Raw genomic sequence first — 22,000 nt, forward strand, 5'->3', positions numbered from 1 at the left:
TAAATGTTGAAATTCTGTATGTGGGGAACTTTTTTTTCCAAGTGTGGGAAAGTTGCGTCATAAAAACATAATTTTTTTTGGTTACACACTGAAACTTGTCCAGAATGATCTTAACCCTTAACATTAACTAACTAGTTTAAATCTAGGTAGTTTCTGGTCAGTCCAATTTAATTTTCCACATCACCTATTTTTCGGCTTCTGAGAATTGTCTATCCCAGATTTCGACTTCTATGGAAGAATGACTCTTCTTTTTAGTAGCACAAAGCACTTTGATCAGCCAACAATTCTATGGTTTGTGGGGATCCAAGGAGCACCCTCAAGGATTGCAGCATGCCACACTACCCAACTGTCTGAAAATTATGAACCACTCATGGAACAATTCAACTTCCATAACCTGTTCAACTTAAATAAAAGACTCTCAACTCCCACAACGTGAATCTATATCAATTATAAATGTACACATGTAGATTAGCAAATAGATAGATATAAAATAGCATCTAGATTATAAAATAGAGAGTCATGCAGCTTTCTCAGATGTGTGCTATGTACAGAATGAATAGCTAAATAAAAATACATTTATTATTTCGATTCTATATTTCTGTCTGCTCTCTTCTCTATCTCATGAGCTTCTACATGCACCTTAACCAGATTCTCATTTGGAGAATTGTCCACCAATTTAAACCCTTGGGCCCCAGATCATTGAGGTACCACTCTGCAGCACTTTTTTATGCCAATAAATTTATCTTTTATAGATTAACTCTATAAAAGGAGATACAATAATGTGCCTGCTTGTTTCTCTTGGAGATTGTATTTGTTCAGAGTTATGAACTTGGCACTAGCAAATTTGTGTAAATGTTGAAATTCTGTCCTCCTTCCAATGTGTGGAACTTTTTTTAGTGGGGAAGTTGTGCCATAAAAACATTTTTTTTTTTGTTACACAATGAAACTCGCCCAGAATGATCTTAATCCTTAACATTAACTGACTAGGTTGTTTAAATCCATACTAGGACAGAAGAGGACAATTTTACAATCTTCTTGCATCCCTGTGATCAGTAGTTTCTGGTCAGTCCAATTTAATTTTCCACATCACTAATTTGTTGGTTTATGAGAATTGTCTATCCCAGGTTTTAGTAACGATAATGAACTTCCAAGTTCTCTGCTTATAAAAATTGATGGAAGAGACCGTTATTTTCACTGAACTCAAACTGCTCTCAAAGGTCACAGTCAATCTTGATGATCAATTTGAATTTAATTTGCTTTCAAAATCTATAGCGTCGTTGCATGAAGTCTCAGTATTGACTCTTTATCATTTGGTAAGTTAATGTAACATATTATCGGGTAGATGTGTGACCGTAACCTGCAACAGACAAGCATCATCTATTTTAATCCACTTGTGCATTCACAAGACCCACCATTTACTTCGTAGCAGGGATCTCTAAAGCATTTACACTGTCCAAAACCCAAATACTAGAAGATGTAGAATCAGTATAACCCTTAAAATGATTGCTCATTCACAGTCCATGGTTACAAACTTCCAGATACTGAAATAAAAGATTACAAATGCTCACTCACACGTGTTTCAGTCTAACAATCTGAAAGATAAATGTCCTTTATTCAGGATATCACTTAACTATGGAAAAAGCAAGAAGGGGTGACCAGCCATCAAGTCGGCAATCTAATTCCATTGTCTGAAATATATATTGCAAATGCATACCACTTATATATAGTTAAAATTGAACTTCGTATGTCTTTTTAACTTTGAAAAAAAAAAGTCTATGCCTAAAACAACTTCGAGAAATCTCAAATGCATAGTTGTACGTTTAATTTTTCCCTATTAGTGATAATTTCATTCTCAAAGTTATCTTTTCCGTATGTACTATCAAGAAACAATACCTCGTAACCTTAAAATTCCCTTCTATTTGGTGTAAAAAGAATGGAAAATAGAACCACCGGAGTTTAACAGATTGAAGTTATTTCTCAGTGAATTAAAGGGGAAGACACCATGGATAGAAGATCGCCAATATCGAAACAACACAAGAATGTTTTTCATTGATTAAATGCAAAAATGACATGTGAATTGCCAACGGAAATCTGTTGACCTCAAAAAGAATAAAGAAATGAAATGACATTTTCCTGTCAGATCATATGGCACAAAGCAGACCAAAAAGCAGCTCCTACTTCTTTATATTTTCTTTTGGCCTCCCATAAATTCAAATCAAATATTTTTCTCGCTTCCAATGAAAAATTACAGTATACAATGCATCTCTTGATCAACTTTGAAGGGCAGATGACACTTCCTCCAAAGGGCATATTCCAGCACTGAAGAGCCCAAGAACTCCCCCTAATTTTAAGTTCAACATCATTTGAATCTCCGTTTCGCTTCGCTGTAAAGAATTACCCCAATTACTGTAAGGGTGTAACCAAGCATGCCTATAAAAGATACAGGATTTCTGAAGAGCAAGATGGAGACAACTACTGCCACAGCTCCCTTTGCATTGCCTAGTACCTGTAACAGAAATTGGCATAATTTTACAAATGTTTACATTCTGAAGGAAGGGACGTCCTTGATGTAGAACATTCTTCAATCATATAATCCAGCAATCCCAACAGCCTCAGATACCATACATTGACATAAGTATAAGAGCTAAACGATACCAAAAGAATACACTATTTTATTTTATTTCTGAAGACAATTTAATGTCTAGTTTGGAACATAATACGTGTAGCATTAGATTTTGTAAAATTGCCTATGCTCGCAAAACAAATTGAAGTTTTAAAAAGGACAATAATCAGAAACTTTACAAAACATTAATAAGGAAACGCCTATATTGTATATAAATATAGTCAACAAAAATGCAGGTACAGTGATGGGTATGTTGTGACATTCCTATAATGGAGTTTCCTAGAAACTATGGACTACTAAAACATCAATTTCAAATTAAATGAAAAGAAAAAGGAACGCAAAAGTAACCGACTTGGATGGAAACAAAAAGATATAAATGATAGAATATGCATCTTAGGCATTGAAAATTTACCCATGAGATTAAACTTATCATTACTACTCAATAGTTTATATCAAGGTAAAGTGTTTCACGTATTATTAGTTGAAATTGCCACCTGTGAAGCAGACATTTTTCAAGAATAGATATGCAAGGATGTAGAAAAGGGCCTTCAATGGAGAGGGCATATTTTGAGGTCATGTTAAAAATTAGACAGACGGCCAATTTAAAGCTCAGTAAGGCAATGTCCTTGCACCAAAAAAAAAAACATGGTTATAAGAGAAACCCTAATTATTAAAATGCAGATTTATCAGCAAAGCATTATTAAGCCAAATATGATTGTGATCCTGCTCACGTGATGAAAGAGGCTATCTTATAATAGATAGACACAGAAAAAATCAAATCTCCCTATTCATAATTTTTTTCAATCCGCCAATTAAAAACAAACAAATAATATAGTTCCAAGGTTATAACTTAGAACGGCCTAACATATTTGTAACAACTAAATATTGGTTACTCACTTACTCGTCAGATGGCCAATTTGAAGCTCAGTAAAGTAATGTTCTTTACTGGAAAGAAAAAGACAAAAAAAATGTTGAATCAAGTAAAACTGTATTTTATTAATGTGAAATCAATTTATTTTCCATCAGATATTAATGTAATTTAAGCTAAATCTCATGACTAGCCCTTCAACAATCAGAACGCAAATTCGATTCAGCTCAGCCCAAATGACCAAAATCCCTCGTGTAAACAATGAAAGTGGCCACAACCAAGGTGTATGGAAAATATTAAAAAACGAAAAAACCTCATTCTAAGGGTGTTTTTAATTTGCTAGCCTAAGATATTGTAGCAACCAAATAATAAAATATCAAACTTTTTCCGTAAAATAGTAAAATATCAAACTTTTTCCGTTTAAGTATAGAAATCAATGCAAACTAAATAATAATAAATTTCACATACAGCCAGTTCAGGCATGAAAGCAGAATAAATTCCAACAGGGTAAAAAGTTAAAAACAATCTAAAATATGTTTCCTAAACAACCATTTCAAGTTGACCTCTTGAGATTTTAAGTATTAGCATTTAATTAGTTAGGGGTTATGAAATAGTGACACTAAAGTTGGCACAGTTCAAACAATACTAAACTAATTGGACATTTTTTGAAGTTTCCTTGAACTATATATGTATAATAGATTCTAATAAATTGAAACTTGAAAGTTAAAGTCCATGTTGCAAAATCAGCTATATAATAGACTTAGAGAATGCAGATTAGATATGTAAAGATCCCGCCATCTAGACCATCTAGCCTCAGTTGTCAAGAATAACACCTTATCCTAAATAGTAAATAATTTGAAAACTTCAATAAAAACTTCAGGACGGAACCTCTATTTATTACCATGGTTCTTGCAAAGCGTCAGACTGGGTGTTAATATAATTCTGTGACTATAGTGACTAAAAAATTCTGAGCTAATGCATCTACCACAGGAGTAATCTATTATTCTGAAATCTTTAAATAGCTGAACTGAAAAGGCACATCAGGTAAATTGGGCCTTACATGTATTGTAACAACCAATACTGGTGCAAATAAGTGCTCCTAGCATGAGTACACCTGAACTCTTCTAAAACGTCAGACCAGCTAGCAACCAATTGATCACATAATATAATTCTAATCATCTTAGACGACCATTGCATATAAATTTTCTTTAGCTCCTATTATAGTACCAATACAACAAATGGCATAAAACAAACAGACTAAAGCCGGAATAGGTGCAACGCATAAGAAACACCAAATGGACATATTAAGAAGCAACCCAGGAAATATACCAATTAGCAATTCTATTATGACAAATGCATGAGCGCGCTAAAATGGGCATTACATAGTGCACTAAAAAAAGCATCTTTCAGGTAGTGTGTAAGAACATCTTGGAAAAGGGAGTTACAACTTCCAAATGGAGCACCTAGTTTGACTAGTCAATATTGAGGGTTACACTTCCATGCATGAAAGCTGGTGGCTGTATTTCAGGCAGGGTAAGAACATCTTGGAAAATGAGTTACAACTTCCAAATGGAGCACCTAGTTTGACAAGTCAACATTGAGGGATAAACTTCCATGCATGAAATGTGGTGGTTGGATTTGAATGGTCCTTCCCGACCATGATGTGGGTTTCTCCTTTAAAAGACCATGTTTTAGTTTCCTGAATGGTTCGTCTCCTATAAATATAGGCCTTGGAATAGAGATTTTTCATTACATTGGATGGTATTGCAGGTTTAGAGTGTGTCAGACTCTCAGAGTATGTTGTCAGGGTATTGAAGTTAGTACTAAATCCTTTGTGGGGTCTTTTTTTAAGACTTGTTAGGAGTTACTACAGTGAGATCTACACTTGAGGCTGGGCTTTTTCCCAAAAGGGCTTTCTTCAAGAGATACATTTTGTATCATTCTTTCTCTGTTGATTGTTCTTGTTACTTCTTCCATTCTTATTTCAGTTTGATTAGGTCTAATTTCTGATTAAGAACAGCGTAATACAATCCTATTTTAAATTTTTATGTTCTTGAGTATAAACATTCTATAATCAATAGACTACTCATCAGACATTTTTTAGTGTTTACCTGACCAAATTGCATTCTAATGTCATATGAATTGTAAGCAACACAAAGCAGTCAATTTGTAATCAATTGCAGCTTACGAGTGAGTTAGTTCAGTAGATATTGCTTTAGTCATTAGCTGTCCAAAATATGATATGAAATTAAATCTCTATATATTTAGTATTTACCAAAATGAGGGATGAATAACAACATAAAATGTTTATCCGGATGGACCAAAATGTAAAGATCTGAGGGGTCTGCAAACTTTTAATTCATTTAATAACACACAAGTTTTTCCCAGGTCTTTCCCAAACAAACCCAGGTTGGTGGAAAAACCGACCTGCCAGTTCAAAACTGACATGGCCACAGCCCCAAGCCACAGTAAACTATGGATTTTTCCAGGGGTAATGCTACTGTGGATTAGATTCTCAATTAAGTCCTAATAGATCCTCTTGTTATTATTAAGAATGTTAATCTTGTAAGAATTTCTTCAGATAATTGAGCATGAAGATGATATGATGTTGGGGTCTCTAGAAGACGACACCCACAAAATCCACAGTGTGTCCACTGTTATAGATTTGGTAACTTCATTCAATTAGATGAATAAATATAGAATGATTAAAATTTACATTTGAAATTTAACCACTTTGCCTCGAAAGAAATTGGCAACTGGTTTCTAAGTGCAACTATGTATGCACAAATTGTATGCAGTTTAATACAAACAAGTATTTACTATTTAATCCTTGAAGTATAGGAGTTTGAAATTGAAAGAAATTAATGAAAGAATAAACCTAATCCAGATTATAACTTTCAGTAAGAGTGAATAGTCCTATGGCAAGCTACTTCAGAACAGACACGATAATGCACAACAATGAATAGTAAACTACACCAAAAGTTATCAAGTTTTGTGAAAGAATGATAAAGGTAATATACTTACAAGTCAATAACCAACTCAAACCTACTCCTCCAACATACCCCAATGTCTTTAGATCAAATCTTTGAACTGCTGTCTATATCTAGAAGTGATTTACAATACTAGTCCACAGATAAAAATAACATAGTTGCAGGCTAATATTTACAACAGAAGCAAGTTCAAACAATGAAACCCACTAGATATAAAGGGAAAAACAGTGCTGAAAATAGTTGTTACAGGCTCCTATATAGGTCTTACCAGCATTACACCACAAAGAACAGACTGTAGAGGAAGCTTTTGACATGGAAATATAAGATGGAAGCAGCCGTATGTAATATACTGACAAGTCAATAACCAACTCAAAACTACTCTCTCCAATGAACTTTAAAGGCATCTTTCATTCAAGCTTATATTAGCTATTGGACCAAATATTTGAACTGCCTCCCGCTTCTAAAATTGATTTGCAATGCTAGTCCACATATAAAGATAGCCTAGTTGCAGGTTACAGGTTCAAACACTAGATCTAAAGGGAAAAGTGAAAACTAGTCCTGTGCCTAACCACCATTAAACAACAAACTCCAGATTGTAAAAGTTAAAAAGAGGTTATATTGACATGCAAATATTAGATTGAACCACCCACATGGAATAAATTTCTCTAAAAATGTGCATAAGCATAGCTTTCTCCATATTAAAAATAAAAATTTGCCTCGAATAAAAACCAATCAAGCACGCATCTTCTTCAAGTAAAATGTATAGAAATTTAAAATCTCCTAACTTGAAACTAGCTCTCAAAAATATCTTGAAGATGACTGGATACACGAAAATACTAATCAAAGAGAAAAAGCATATCATCATAAAGCATAAAAAGGGAACAGCTTAATCTTAAAGAACTCAACATACCTGGAGAGTTAAAGCACTTGTGTGCTTGGTGACCAAAAAATTGGTTAAGTTCACAAAATAAGCTAGGGCTGAATTGAAAAGGAGGTAAAAAATTATCTTTGAATCCTGCCTTGCAAGTGCTACGGTTATCCCCAGCACGTTAGGTTCCATAAACAATGTTGCAGGTAGCAGAACTACTACTGCAATAGGAGCCATATAAAGCAGTAGATTCATGGAGCTTAGCTTCTCCCTGTTATTGGTCACAACAAATGGATGAAGATGAGATATAAAGAAACTTTTAAATGTTGAAAAGCACATCTATTCAAATTTCAAAATACTTCAGAGCATTGAAAGTTGATTTATACACCCTGTAATCAATTTAGAGGTAAAACATGATCTTCAATCATGGTGCAAGTGCAGTTACATTTGTTTGATTGGACAAAAAAAAAGACCATTTTCTATAGAATTTTATTTTTTTTCTAATGTGTACTCTTATACTTGGCAAATGACATGTTTTAAAATAAGTAATTTCAGCAATTAATCTTGTGAGGTGCTCGAACAGCAGTAGCTAAAATTCTTTGCACACTTTATAGAGACAGTATCAGAATTTTATTCAATGCACAATTTGCTGATGTCTGAAAACCATAATCATTCAGACATTTAGCTCAATCAACGCTAATCTAGGTGTAATTTTAAACACTACATTCTTATTAGCTCTACATGCAAAACTGAACAGAAAATAGATCTGACAAACCATTTCTCTTTTATATATTTCAAACAGAAGCATCATATCAAAACGAAGACGAATCAACTTTGGCTCTTCTATCATGTGCAGGTTAAACTGACTGATAGATAATCCTCTTCCAAACTCTTTAAATGTGACCATGCCAACATTCAAACTCATCAAGAAGAAAAGAACAGCAAAAAATCAATAAAACAGAGATCCTTTTCCACTATCATAAATTTAATTACTTCAATACTTTGGAAGTTTTTGAGCATACTCGTAAAGTTAATCATTTCAAACAATGTAACCACATCATACCAAATGCTTAGAATGGATTAAGATACAAAATTTAAGAGCAAAGGCTTTATAAGCATAATACCCTTCAGAAGATAGCAGAAGCCCTTGAAGCACAGATTTGAGAGCTCTTGCAGCAGTCGCTGAAATGCACATTATGAAGCCATACAGATGAAAACTCGGCTCACCCTTCAATACCAAAGAAGAAAAAGAGTCATCGATAATGATTGAAGCTGCTCTTAAAACTCATTATACGAAAACTAACAAGAGAGCCAAAAATAAATGCAGTGGATGCAAAGTTCAAACCCTTGCCTAACAGGCACCAAATATATTTAAAGGAAACAAAAAAGCAAGCCCATAATCTAGGTGTACTTTTGTCAAAAGACGTGAGTAGGCCCTCATTAATCTTCAAAAATGTAAAGATACAAAGTAGATCAGTCCCTTCCACCTGCATAAACAAAGGAACATAGAAGCCAGTATATCACTGCTAGCAAACACACATGTATTTGTGTGACTGTGTGTATAATAATTTAGGTAGATTGGCAAGGGATAATTTGTTCTGGAGCTTATTTATATGGTCAAAACTTAAGGGGTACAAAATTTGAACAATGTATATAATACTGGTAAAATGAAAGAGTTTCCTTATTTCTACGCGGAAAGTTGCCCCAGAGGCCCGTTAGCTAGGCTGGTGTTCCTGGTGTCTAGGGACTGGCAATGCCCAGGTTGTCCAGGTTACTTCCTAGCTTAATCATTAGATCGAAATCTTGGGACACAAAATTTAAATCCTATATGAATTAAATGGAAAGAAATTCCGTTCTGGATGCCCATGGTTTAAGCATACCTTAAAAACAAATCCTCACTGTATATATATGTATTTCTGTTTGTGTATACATGCATTTATGCAAGTGCATTCTATATCTACAGATATGTAAATGTCTATATGCATGTGTATGCGTAAACATATCCAAGTTTCTGTGCCTGCCGCACGGCACATGGGCGCTCACACATCCCCTTCATATTTCTTGAAGATGGTAACAAAATTCTAAAATATAAAGATTACAAGAGGACAGAAAAATCACTTCCACACAAGCAAGACAATGGAGCCCAATGTATCTCTAGCAACACAAAGTGAGTGAATTAGGGTGATACTAGATACATTTGTGTGTGTGCACACAAACACAGAGAGACATAATATTTCAAACACATACGTATATACAGTTACACAAAGATAATCAAGTCAATATTTCTATAGGCGTGAATATGTATATATACATACAAATACGCCATTGAAATTGTAAGTACTCATACATACAGATGAAAACGTATAAATATTTATGCATCTGAAAATACATAAACACCCTTTAAAATAACAGATGGGTAAGTAGAGCTTACCCCACTCGCAATGATGACGCCTGTGACAACAGGAAGAAGCGTAAGATATGTCAGCCAGGCCTCTCTCTTGACAGTCATGAGATATGCAAAGACTGCTGTGAAAAATGGCGTAGTCGCCCCAACTGCCTGGTTAAAAGACACCGGCAGATACCTCAGCGAGATATTCCCGCCCACAACAGATGTGCAGAAAATCACACTCAATGCAAAGATCTTCATGAACTGCACTCTTGACCTAATTGCCTGCATTGGCACCATCTTCATCCACACTATGCCCACATAGCTCAGCAAAGAGCAGGCTGTCATATGGCACATGGTCAGAAAGATAGGGAATCGGAACCCATAGTTACTGAGCAGGTACTTGTTCAGTAGCAGTACCCCTATATTTGAGCAATACCAGGCACCCACTAGGCCTATGGTGAAGACCCTGCTAGAAGAGCTTGCAGACTGCTTGGAGGCATTCGATCCCCTGACCGAAGGTAGAAGCTTTTCCTTCTCCTGGGCCAGAGGATTCGCCATTTTCAGATCCCCTTAAACTGATTACAGATCTGTTTAGCTTCAAACTGCACAGATCCCCATGGTGATGTTGACTAATTCAATGGAGACTTAGGTGGGTATTGCTCAATTCACTGGAGACTAATGTGGGTATTGCTCAATTTGATGGACGCTTAAGAGGGTATCCGTTGATTCAAATGAGGACTGCTCTGGGTATTTGTGAATTCAATGAAGGTTTCTGTGGGTACTGATATTTCAATGAAGGTGTCTATGGATGCTGAGCAAATTCAATGTAGGCTTCTGTGTGTGCTCCACAATTCAAAGGAGGTTTCTTTGAGTACTCCACAATTCAGTGGAGGCTTCTGTGGGAACTCGTAAGCTTTGATCTCGTTGATGTGTGTTAAATAGCCAAAATGAATGACGTTATAAGAGAATAGAGACGATGTAATTGGATGGCGACTTTGATCGTGGGATAAACCCTCAATTCTTGGCTCGAGAAATGGAAACCAAATGAGCGTTTTATATGCAGTAAATGAATCTGCAAGAAATCACCGGATGTGCCATCCTCCATGGAAGCATGTGAATATGACCCAAGAAATTTGGCATTTGCTTTGTCCGAGATGCTTTGTTGGCTACTTCCCTCCACCCAATGGGGGTTGAAGGTCAATATTTTTGAAGGGCTACCAACTAGCTGTTTGAAGTTTTTTTATTCATTTATTTCACATAAAAAATGTTACAAGTGGGTGTTAATACTGAGTTTTAAATTTTCCTTCTGCCGGGTATCAATCTATTATTCAATCTATTATTTTGTTTGTTTATGGATTTATTTTCATGTACAAATTTTGCATTGATAATGCATGAAAACCACCCTTTAAAATTTAAAAACATTCACCTTAAATTTATATATATTCTTGAACTTTGTTTTCTTTTGGTTGTGACCTTTTTGTGAAAGGATGCAATACCTAAGAGGACCTTAAAATTTATTAAAGCCCAAAGAAACATGGACCTTCCGTATGGTTTCTGTTACTTAGTCACACCTTGCAATTATGGGAATATTATATTCAACCTCTTCTCTTTAAGCTATTTTGTTTCTGAAATATGGTAGTATGTCGAATCAATGTTTTGGTTGATAAGTGAGGAAAAAAAGTTTAATTAATTGTTTATTGGTCTTCTTACAAATATTTAATAGATTATATTTAGATATTTGATTGAAAGGATAAGATTGAAAGAGTTTTGTATTGTGATATTTTTGAGAAAGTTTTTAATATAATATTTAGATTTATTGTGGATTAGAAGAGTTGGTTTTAGAGTATATTTTAAATCAAAATTAAAATATGTAAGAGGATTATCATAGTATGTTGAAAATTTCATTAGAATCAAATAAGGTTGTTCACTATCTTCCTCGCTATCTAGAATATAAATTGATTAAGAAGATTGAATAGATAAACTAGTGGAAGGTTATGTTCACTCTTTTGTAAAAAATATTTTGAAATATCGGATGTTGTAGAATCAATAGTTAGGCTAAGAAGGATGGAAATATGATTGAGTGACTGTTAAAACTTAAATTAAATCACTCGACAAATGGTCATTAAGTTATTCTTAAATATTTGATTAAAAAGTATGGGATAAAAAAGGAGAGTTGAATGGAACATTTATTGATGTTAAGAAAGCTTTTGACATGGCACCTAATCCCGAGAAGAATAGAAGAATCATTTTTACCAAATGATTAGAGATCAATAGTTCATAGACTTTGTGAATAGGAGTGTATATAAATAAAAACATGAAAGAGGTTGTATTTAAAAATATTTTAGTTAAAATAGACTACATTTTTTTTTATCTATCATCATGATGACTCAAGAAAGGAATTTGAAAATTAAAAAAATTACTTTTATTTTTTATTTTTTTGTTAATTTTATTGGTTTATAATTTAACTTTTAACTAGTCCCCATTTTTATTTATATCTCTCTCTTTTAATTTATGTCACTTTTTACCTTTATTCTTTGCCTCTTTTATAACATTCTCCTTTTGGGTGATTTACCTATGTGAACCTACTCTCCTCTCTCTACTCTTATTCTTCAGCCTATATTTTTTTCTTTCATTGATGTACTTTATTTTGTTTTTGTTGGAAACATGAGAACACTCATGCTTTGATGTACCATGTTGAAGTGAGCATCTAGGATCATTAATCTGCAACACCAAATAAATTCCATGTAACAAGAGAGAAGCAACAACAAAAGATCTTATTCCACCAAGTCAAGTTTATACAATATGATGACTACATGATTTCTACATGAGGAATGAGATACGTTACAATGCTAGATGTACCTTCCTTGTACAAGCAAGGTAAGGTCATAAGATTAGACAAGAACATGGCATGTGTCTTAATCTTATGACATGAGATAACTAACATAACAAATATTAAATGAACTAGGTGACAAGCATTAAATAAAGATAAGATATGATAAGATCTTATCTAAACAACTAATATTTGTAGAAAGACACCTAGGACCTAAGTAAACTTAATTCATGTTAATAAGTCTCCATTGGAAATTAGTTAGGTACAAGACCTCTAATAGACACAAAACCTTATTCACACCAAAAACCCCTTGAGTACAACTTTGTAAAACAATGCAAAGATGTAGAAGATGAGTCCCGACAATAAGGCCTGATGAGGTATCGATGTACAAATGTAATGAAATCTCTTAGAGATGGAGGAAATGAGAAAAATCCTCTCCAAAAGAGAGAACATGAATGATTGAGAAGACTTCAAAACAATGTCCTAATTGTTGGTCCAAAATAATAGGTGTTTAATTCAGCACTATACTCAAACTTAGGGACAAGAGTTCCTATCTAAGCAGCTATCAAACTCCACTATCTTGGTTCATTTATCTTATCAACCCGAGGACATGCAGCTTGAAATGGGACAACACAATATATGCACTGAGTTTTAAGGAACAATTATATCCTAGATTTAAACAAATGAAATGTCAAATAAGTTTGCATAAGGAAATAAAGTATTCCTACATTATAACACAAGAAAATTATACTCTCTATTATCAAAAATATGAGCTTGTCTAATCTATGTAAAAACAACTATTATGTTATGTCGTGGTTGCAAGGGCAGACAACAAATGATAGTTTAGTGGCTGCAAGAGTAGACAATGAGTAGTTTAACAGAACAGATTTAAACAACTTTGGAAAATAAAGTACATGAAACAAATATACAGAATCCTCACCAAGTGGGCCCCCTTGAGTGAGTCTTATGGATTACAAGCTATAACAGAGATTGACTACAAAAATCCCATGATCATAGCAAACACCATAAACTACTCCAAAACAGGAAGTTTGCTTCTTTATTCATAATCAACTTGATAGTACAGTGTAAACTAAAATTATCATAGCAACTAACTAAATTAGGAAACTTGAGGAGGATTATATAACATTTATCCTCATATTAGTTTTCCAAAAGAGTCACTCCACTCTTACTATCTAGGAGGAGGCTTTTATTTAGAATATAAAGTCTAAGAAGGCTAAGAGAAACAAGACTTTGTTCCGACCTTGAACACCTTCTCAATCTTTCCTAGATTTTCTCTAACATCAAGCATGGTCATTAATAAAAGACATCAATAGATCATGATTGGTCTTGAAAGCTCTTTAATGACCTTGAACAAATGGTGTCCAAGTTGTAACAATATTTGACCCTTTCTTGCCTCGTTGTCCAGTCATATCCAACATTACCATGATGTTGATAATTAAGCCATGTTTTATCATAATTGTCTTCTTGCGTGATTGCATCACTAGGGTTAGTACAAGGACATATATTCACATTCATGAGTTATTTATTATACAATATTCATCATCATCTAAAGATAAATTTAATACTTATATTTGCATTCATAAAGCTTACTATATCATCATAACAAAAGTTCTTAGACTAAGGACAACATGACGGGTACATAGGCTCAAAAAGGCAGTTAAAGTATAACATATCATCCTAACAGAAAGTATATAAAAGTCTTAAGCATCATAAAATAATTTCAAATAAAGACATAAACTAAGACTCATCACCAACAAGAACAAGAATGTGAAGAACGTCACTGAAGCATGAAGAAGTTGTAGATAACTATTAAAAGATTTATAATATATAGTGTTCTAACTGAAGAACATACTCTAAAAGTAGAATGATGGTCAGGATCAAGAAAACACAACTCAAAAAAATGACCAAATGGAAAATAAAGGCAATAACATTTATCAATCGAAATCTTATGACAAACATTTATGACAAAGACTCCTATATTGGTCCAAGGGTGCCCAAATTAGCTAGATGTCATATGACAAGTGTAAGAAGCATCTATAAGAGGCTATTTTGGGAGGTAGGCATGGTTTTTTCTAGGTGGTTTTGTTACATGTCATTTGGTGATACCACAGTGGTTTAAATCCTCGCAAATTTCTATAAATTAGGGCTTTGAACCAGATTTATTCATTCAATCTTGTTTGATGTGGAAGGTAATGGAGTGCTGCCAAATTTTATAGGGGTTTTATAGAGAAGTGTATTGTTGTTGTAATCTTCATATCAGATTAGTTATATACTTGCCTCTCTTTATGTGGTGGAGTTTTTCCCTGAAATGGTTTCTCCATGTAAATCTAGTTTTTCATGTGTAATGGTTTTCTTCTTCTTGTTTTAATTCTACGATCAGTTTATTGGTGGATAAACTTTAGTTTTAGATTTGCAATAACTTTATGTTAGAGTTCATATTTCAAGATTTCTTCACCTTGTTTAGAAACATCTACTATTAGAGATAATGGTTCTATTGAGGGAGGGACACATTTCTCTAAAAATGTTGAAGGTTTTTTGTTGCAGTGGGAGCTTTTATTTTATGGGTTTTTTTTCAGATTTGAGAAAGGTTGTATACCATGGCCTCCACCTCTCGTTAAGATATTGAGAAGTTCAATGGCACTAGTTATGAGATGTGGAAGTTGAAAGTAGAAAATCTCCTTAAAGAGAGAGATTAGTGGTTGCCAGTTTCAAAAGATAAGAAACCGGAGGATTGTACCTTGTCGGATGATGAGTAGAAAGAGTTAGACAAGAAGGAATGAGGAACCATTTGATTGTGTATGATTGACTTTGTCCTCCTGAAAATCTCTACAAAAGATATTGCATACAAGCTATGGAGGAAAATAGGTGAAATCTATCTAACTAAGAGTTTGTCTAACAAGCTATATCTAGAAATATGTTTGTGTTCTTTGAAAATGAGGGATGGTGATTCTATTTCTAAAAATTTAAATGCCTTTAATTTGATTTTAAGTCAGTTTGCATCAATAGATGTTTGTATTGAAGATGAAGATAAATCTATTTTACTACTTTGTTCTTTGCCTAATTCTTGGGAAAACCTAATTGTTGTCATAAGTATTGGTGGTGCAGAACGTAAGATCAATAGTGTGGTTCCCATACCTCTTTCAAGAGGAAGAGCATGAATGTTGGCTCCCAAGATGCCTTGCAAGTCTGAGGAAGGCCTAAGGAGAAAGGGCTTAAAGGAGTAAAAAGAAGGATAAGTCAAAAGGACATTTTAAGACCCCTAGAAAGAGTAGAGTTAAGTGTTTGAACTATAGAAAAAGAGGACATGTGAAGGAGTGTAGGAATAAGAAGAAGAGCACTAGTGCTTCCACGGATAAGTCCTTTGATGGTGATGAGTCTCGTAATTTGTTTATTTTAGCTAACTCTATTAGTAATGATGTTTGGCTTGTTAATTCAGGTGCTCCCTACCATATGAGTCCTGAACAGGAGTAGTTTTCTAAGTATAAAGGATATGATGGAGGAGATTCTTTTCTTGTTGATAACACCTCAATGAAGATTATTGGAAAATAAAAGGTAAAGTTGTGTTTCAAAGATGGGAGGATTGTTTCCATTGATAATATTTTACATATTCCAGACCTTGCAAGATGTTCAATTTTGGTTTCCAAGTTAAATAATTATGAAATGTATGTGACACTTAATAAGTGTGGTTGCAAGTTGGTAAGGAGAGTTTGGTAATTACTAAAGGATCTCAGACAGGGACTTTATTAAGGGGACTATGCTAGAATGGTATTATTCTTTATCTAATAAATCCATCTACTATTTTGATAAGTTGATGAATTATTTTCTCTAAAAGTTTCAAGCAAACATTGGTAGCAAAGTCACTATCATTTACCTCGTTCATTGTAAGCAACAACTGAATGAGAAACTTACTAATTTCATTTCTTGTTATCATTTTATCTCTTCCAAGATCCTTTATGCCCCCTAATAGTGATCTCCAAAGGATGTTTATTGACAATTTATAGCTGACACTTAGAGAGAAAGTTTATTTGCTTAAATATCCTATATCTTTCCCAACCCGTGTATTGTACTTGGAGACTATCAACACACATTAGCTCAGTTCAAAGATTCTACTTCAAATTATTTTGCTAATAACTTTGGAGTTGTGTTGTCCTCTAGAGGGTCCAGGCAAATAAGGCAATTTCTAATGTAATACCCATTCCTTAGGAAATTAAGAAGAACACACAGGGGACTCAATGTGATGCAGTGTTCACAAAACTCTTTGATTCTTATCTAAGTGTGCTACAAAAGATTCTCAAAGATGACTTGGTAACCCCTTAGAGATCTGACCACTACCTTACAATTTATCAAACCCTCATTGGTATTTTGCATCAAAATTCTATCAATATCACCATGTGCTAGGACATGACACTAAGCATTATGTGTGTCTAAGCCATATCGTCCAAGACCACATAGACAATGGTACTATCTGGGTTGGTGATAGAAAACATAATTATAATATGTACTTTGATAAAGCCAGTAGAGAGTTGCATATCTACATTGATCATTTTCCTCCACATTATTCTAACTTCATCTCCACATGATATTCTCCTCCACCGAGTGATTGCACATACATTAATAGGATGACTATCAAGTTCTAATCTCTCCTCCAAGTCAAAAATTCAAAAAACCTAACATATAATTGACACCTAATTACTTGTTGTATTGTGGAGAGTTAGCTCATCTTTACATTCTTGTTAGATCAATGATAATGTCATTAGAGGTGTTATGGTTGATCCCTCTTGTAGAGTCAATGTGATTGAGAAGGAGGGCCTCTTCATTAACGGGCTACTTAAGGTGAGTTATGATGATTCAAAGGCCATCATTTGTATGCATGATGGTCTTTCTCTCCCTCCAATGGGATCCACTACCTTGTAAGTCTTTATGGGACCCAAGGCAATTTATACTACATTTGTGGTCATTCTAGAGTTTGACCTATTCAAGGTGAAACTAGGAATTCCTTGGTTAGTTTCTATGGATGCGGTTCAATTAGTTGTCTGTAAATATCTAAAGTTACCTCTTGAGGGCACAATGAACACTATCTCAGACACTAATTATAAGTCATTGGTGTCACATGAGGGCTTTTCTCTGGATCATTTCTGGCCCACTCCAGATGGACCCATGCTACCCCACAATGATATTTTGTACAAGGCTTATTACTTGTACAAAATTGGGGTGCTAGCATCTAATTCAATCCAACCTACTTCTTTTTAAACTCTTCCATCTTCTATTATTCCTTCTCAGCCTACTCCTATGTAGTAGCATGCTTCATCCTTCACTTCTTCTTCATTAGGAGTTAAGCACAAGTTTGTTTTGTCAAGGAAACCCCCTCGTCCTCCTAAGATGTTGAAACCTTTTGTAGTGCTTCTTGTTCCTTTAATTGTGCCTAGCATAGGAAAAAGGAAAGCTACCTATGTTCTTGGATTCTAAATTTCATCCCTTTGAGCTTCCCATTCTTGTGGGTATTACTCGCCCTAATTTGTGTGACAAGGGTAAGTGTTTCATGCATGATCACCATGTTGGCATATGTGCAGAGCTTGATGACATGATGATATTGTATATTGTCATTGATGTCAATATGTTGAAGTATGAACCGGTATATTGAAGTAAGCAAACTGGCAAGAGAACCGGTGTGATATTGTGAACCGGTATATGTGAGAATCGATATGATATTGTGAACCGGTATATGTGAAAAAGTGAAGCGGTATGTTGGAATGAGAACCGGTATATATATGGGAAGTTTTGTATCGAGGTTTCATTTGGCATGACTACCGGTTGGTAGTCTCAGCTTCAGGGTTTCCGGTTGATGCATTTCAATCTTGTGTGATTCAACTGATGACATCTTGTGATGAGTTAGCATTGTAAGGAAGATCAGATAGTGTTGCCACGTCAGCCTTGTGCACGTGAAGGATTTCCTTGAGGATCTTGCATGGAGATTGATCCTATCTACCTCGGGAATGTGTGAAGTCTCCGTAAACGATGGAGAGGGCGTGATGGGTTATCAACTTCCTGAAGCGGCAAAGAATGAACGTTGGAGAACGTCTTGAGATTTGTTCAAGACTGTTGTATTCACTGCAGTATGATTAACGGTCAGGATTGAACCGATTAAATTGTTAAACCGAAATGTTTAGGGTTTAGGGTTTATGCTACCAACCTATCTGTTTCATATAAGGTCGATGATGTTTTTCATTTTGAAGTTGTTGGCAAATGTTATGTGTGTATCCAAGTGAAGAGATACTTGATTCTTGCCAGACCGAAGAAGTGTGTGGATACCTGCAAAGTGTGATTGCAGAAGCAAAGGAGCTAAAGAGGATCTACCTTGGCATTGTGTGTTCTTATTAGATCAGTGTATTACCTGTTGACATCTAACCATTTCAGCAGTTGGAAAATCCCTTAACCGGGTAGCTTTTACAGGATTTTGTATAAATTCTTTAACAGGGTGACTCAATTCAATGAGTTCTTCAAATCCTCTTGCGAGGTAACCTTTAACAGGGTTCTAACCTTTAACCGGGTATTTAGCCATCCCTTAACCGGGTGATCCCTAGCAGGATCGGTTCCTAGTAGAACCTATTGTAAGAGTCTTTAACCGGACTAGGCTCCTAACAGAGCAGACTTCAGAAGAGTTCAAAGAACACCTTGTGGGTATTCATCCCCACTGTGGTTTTTCCTAGTTGGGTTTCCACGTGAAAAATCAGTGTGTCATGTGTGATGTTTTTCATGTGATGCTTTAATATTTTATGTCAAGTGGTAAAGCATCTTGAACCGACAATCATTATATTTTTGATGATATACTTGTTTATGCATACGGGTGAAGTGGAAATGAGATATTAGATTGTGTGCAGATCTATGTGTTTACCAGTTTATGTCTTTCACATTCTCACTATGTTTTACCGGTAGTGCCCTGATTTAGACCGGTGTTACTATTTACCAATTAAGTGCAGTCTTTGCAGTCAAATTGGTTCAGGGAAAGTTTTTTGTCTGTACCGATTCACCCCCCCCCCCCCTCTCAGTATCGGTTTGGTACTAACTGTTCATCATTATTCATCAATTGGTATCAGAGCATCCTCCAGGTCCTCTGTGTTGTAAGCTTAACCGTTTGAGGAAAAGATCCTACTCTAATGATGAAGAGGGAAGGTCCAAAGTTTAATAGAGATAACTTTAAGATATGGAAGGACATAATGAAGATCTACATTAGAAGCATGGGTGCTCAACACTAGAGCTATGTTGAGAATGCTTATGTTATTCCTACCGATACTCTCACCGATGATCAAAAAAGAGAGATTCAGGAGAATGGGCAAGTCATGGAAGCCCTAATCAACAATCTATCTGACATTGAGTTTATTGATGTTCGGGATAAAGATAATCTCAAAGAAGTATGGGATGCTCTGGAGAATATCTATGGCGCTGATGAGCATGTGAAACAAGCTAAAGAAGAGAGCCTTAGGGGAAAGTTTGAAGACATGCGGATGGTTGAAGGAGAGACCATTCAACAATATAGAATAAGAATCAAAACTATTGTTGGAGACATCAAGAGTGCAGGAGGTAAAATAGATGATTCCACTATTGTTAGCAAAGTCTTGAGATCCTTGTTACAAATCTATGCAATAAGGGTTGTTGATATTCAGGAGTTGAGGTCTATAGACAAGACAAAGGTATCCCTAGACTCCATCATTGCTAAGTTGACCGCATATGAGCTAAATAATTATTATGGCAGTATTCAGAAGACTAAATCAGCCTTTAGAGCATCTGTTGCACCATCTAGAAAGGGAAAAGAAGCTAGTACCAGTTGTGAACCAAGACAAAGCAGAGAAATGGATGATGAGGAGATCCTGATGGAATTTGAAGCTCTTCTTGCCAAGAGACTTCCTAAGGGAACTGGTAAATACAGATGTAAGCTCCCTTTGAAATGTTTTTCTTGCAATAGGATATGACACATTGTTGTAAACTGTCCTAATGGTGATAATAAGGACAAACCAGAGAAGTTCAAGAAGTTCAAAGGAGGAAACTAGAGAAACTATTTTGTAGCAGTTGATGAAGGTGTCATTGATGAGGAATCAGAAGATGAAGAAAGTGAAGAAATTGTGTTTGTAGCAGTTAAGGAAGATGTGTCTGACAAGAAGGCTCTTGTCTCCCGCTTTGATAATTCCAATGAGTGGATTATTGACAATGGTTGTTCTCACCACATGACTGGTGACTGAAGTAAGTTTATGTATCTAGAAGAGTATGATGGTGGTGTGGTCTGATTTGGTAATGATGCACCATGTATGGTAAAAGGCAGAGGGTCCATCTCTCTAAATGGGAAAAGCAGTGCTGATAATGTGTATTGGGTAGAAGGTCTCAGGCACAACCTTTTAAGTGTTGCCCAACTGAATGATAATGGACTCACTCTAGAATTCAAAGATGGAGTGTGCAAAATAAAAAGAAAGAGTGGTGAACTAATGGCCACTGGTGATAAGTTGAGACTTTGTCATGTTTTTATCATCAAAACTCTTAGGTTTTTGACATCTTTTGGTTTGCATAGTAGTAGTGAAGTATTGTAAATTGACTATATGTATTCGATGTGTTAAACCTGAACTTATAAAATCATGTTTGAACTTTCCCAGTCTATTCCTGCAGCCATGCCATTTATTCCTACAGCCAAGTGAATTGTTCATGTTTCTATGCAGATCATTTAGGGTAATGTCATATGTGAATTAATGAATGTATTAATTAAGTAAAATACGTATGCATGTCCTTGTATGTTGTTTTTGTTTTAGTGAAGATAATAAATGATGTTGCAGTGGATATTCTCCTTTCGCACCTGAAGAAGGATGAATCACGTAAGAAATAACTGGAGATCAAAGTGAAGAGGAGCCAATCGAGCGCAAGGCATGGCATGAGCGGAGTAGCCAAGCAACACTACAAAAGTTTAACTCTAGTGGGCATTGAGTTTGCAAAATATCACTATGACTTGCAAATACTGTGGTTCGGTTTAGATCCACATTTCCTGCAACCAAGCTCTAGTTATCTTCTTCATCTGTCAATCATCCGCCTCTTCTTCTGGGCGTGATTTGAGTTATCCATTGTAGTTGATCTTTGCTTTATAATAAGCTCTTCCTTTTTCTTAGAGGTTAGACAGAATAGAAAGGAATAGAGCAAATAATTTTGATAAGCATTCTAGAGTTTTTCTTTTAGAACATGTAATCATTTTCAGGAAGCAATGAATGAAAGATATGTTGTTCTGATCTGTTAAGAGTATTTTTCTAGAAGCTTGATATCACTCATCCAAGGGGGCCCACTTGGTGAGTGATCATATGTTTATGTTCATTGAAATTAGTTCTTCTTTAGTTATAGTTGAAGTTCATGCCTTGACTGTTCCTGCAGCCACTGGAAATA

General features: G+C 35.0%; 1 protein-coding gene across 1 annotated transcript; it reads right to left on the reverse strand.

Annotated features, from left to right (window-relative positions):
* Positions 1-2,023: 2,023 nt before the first annotated feature.
* On the reverse strand, positions 2,024-10,956 carry LOC131072957 (probable sugar phosphate/phosphate translocator At3g11320). Its single transcript, XM_058009274.2, has 4 exons — positions 9,781-10,956; positions 8,474-8,577; positions 7,392-7,620; positions 2,024-2,506 (listed from the first exon to the last, which is right to left on the reverse strand). Exons 1-4 carry the CDS (start codon positions 10,294-10,296, stop codon positions 2,360-2,362), a joined length of 996 nt encoding a protein of 331 aa, XP_057865257.1. The 5' UTR covers positions 10,297-10,956; the 3' UTR covers positions 2,024-2,359.
* Between the last annotated feature and the right edge of the window lie 11,044 nt (positions 10,957-22,000).

Source organism: Cryptomeria japonica, chromosome 3, assembly GCF_030272615.1.
Source record: "Cryptomeria japonica chromosome 3, Sugi_1.0, whole genome shotgun sequence".
Taxonomy (NCBI): domain Eukaryota; kingdom Viridiplantae; phylum Streptophyta; class Pinopsida; order Cupressales; family Cupressaceae; genus Cryptomeria; species Cryptomeria japonica.